The sequence below is a fragment of the Tupaia chinensis genome, unplaced genomic scaffold, assembly GCF_000334495.1.
Source record: "Tupaia chinensis unplaced genomic scaffold, TupChi_1.0 Scaffold150288_1, whole genome shotgun sequence".
Lineage (NCBI taxonomy): Eukaryota > Metazoa > Chordata > Mammalia > Scandentia > Tupaiidae > Tupaia > Tupaia belangeri.
Window position 1 is genome coordinate 2,206,726 of NW_006210128.1, and position 846 is coordinate 2,207,571.

At 69.7% G+C, this 846-nt stretch overlaps 1 protein-coding gene across 4 annotated transcripts in view; it reads right to left on the reverse strand.

The window, feature by feature from the left end:
* Positions 1 to 846, reverse strand: part of PRMT8 (protein arginine methyltransferase 8) — a 111,857-nt gene that overhangs the window by 108,757 nt on the left and 2,254 nt on the right. For 2 of the 4 annotated variants that reach the window (XM_006172038.3, XM_006172039.3), the window contains exon 2: positions 445 to 552. In XM_006172038.3, coding sequence (XP_006172100.1) covers positions 445 to 519 — 75 coding nt within the window. In that variant the 5' untranslated portion in view covers positions 520 to 552. Of the gene's footprint in view, positions 1 to 444; positions 819 to 846 lie in introns of those variants that run through there. The other 2 variants (XM_014585675.2, XM_006172042.1) reach the window with 2 other exon arrangements.

An 846-nucleotide genomic window follows, 5' to 3' on the forward strand; every position in this document is an offset into this window, starting at 1 on the left:
GCCGCATGAGCGGGCGCTGTCCCTGGTTCTGAAGGTGGCCGCGGCCAGCGCGCCCTCCCCGGGTTCCGCGCCCCCGAGGCGGCTCTCCTCTCCGAGGACGGCCCGGATCTGGGCCACAGGGTCTGTTGGAGGTGCCCAAATCCTGCCACCCGCTCGGGCCCGGGGTGGGGGGTGGTGAGCTGTCCGCTGTGGGGACCCCGAGCGCGGGGACTGACCCGAGCTTGAAGGGTACCGCCGAGGCGGCGCTGGAGATGCTCCGGCACTGCGGGGAGCAGACCTGGCCCAGGACCGCCTAGCCCAGTCCGCGCGCGGCGGGACCCGGGAGCCCTGATGGAGCCCAGAGGGCGCAGGGAAGGCGGCCGCCCAGGGTTTGGGACTTGGGGGGAGCGGAAGGGCGGGTGGGCGGCCGGGGTCGCCGGGAGCCCCGGCGCTCCCGCTGCTTACCTCGGTGTTCTCGGCAGCGTTCTCCTCCATTTTCCTCCTTAGGAGCAGGCAGCGGGAGGAGTGTTTCATGCCCATAAGAGCCAGCAAGGGTTCGGTGATACAGAGATACTAGAGAAAGAGAGAGCTGGTGTCGCTTTAAAAGAGGGAGCGAGGGGATGGGGGCAAACCCCACCAGCCGCTGGGCTGGAGCCTCCGCCGGCACAGTCGGCCCCGGCTGAGTCCGTCCTGCAGTCTCCACTTTGTTTTATTTTCCTCCCTTCTCATCTGCCTCGGATTCCTTCACACAGTTTCAAGTTCTTCTCGCGCACCCCGACCCCGCCCGCCCCTCTCCACCCGCGCTGCGGGCTGAGCAGGAGGGAGGCAGCCCCGAAGGCTCCGCGGCGGCGGCGGGAGCCGCGCGCC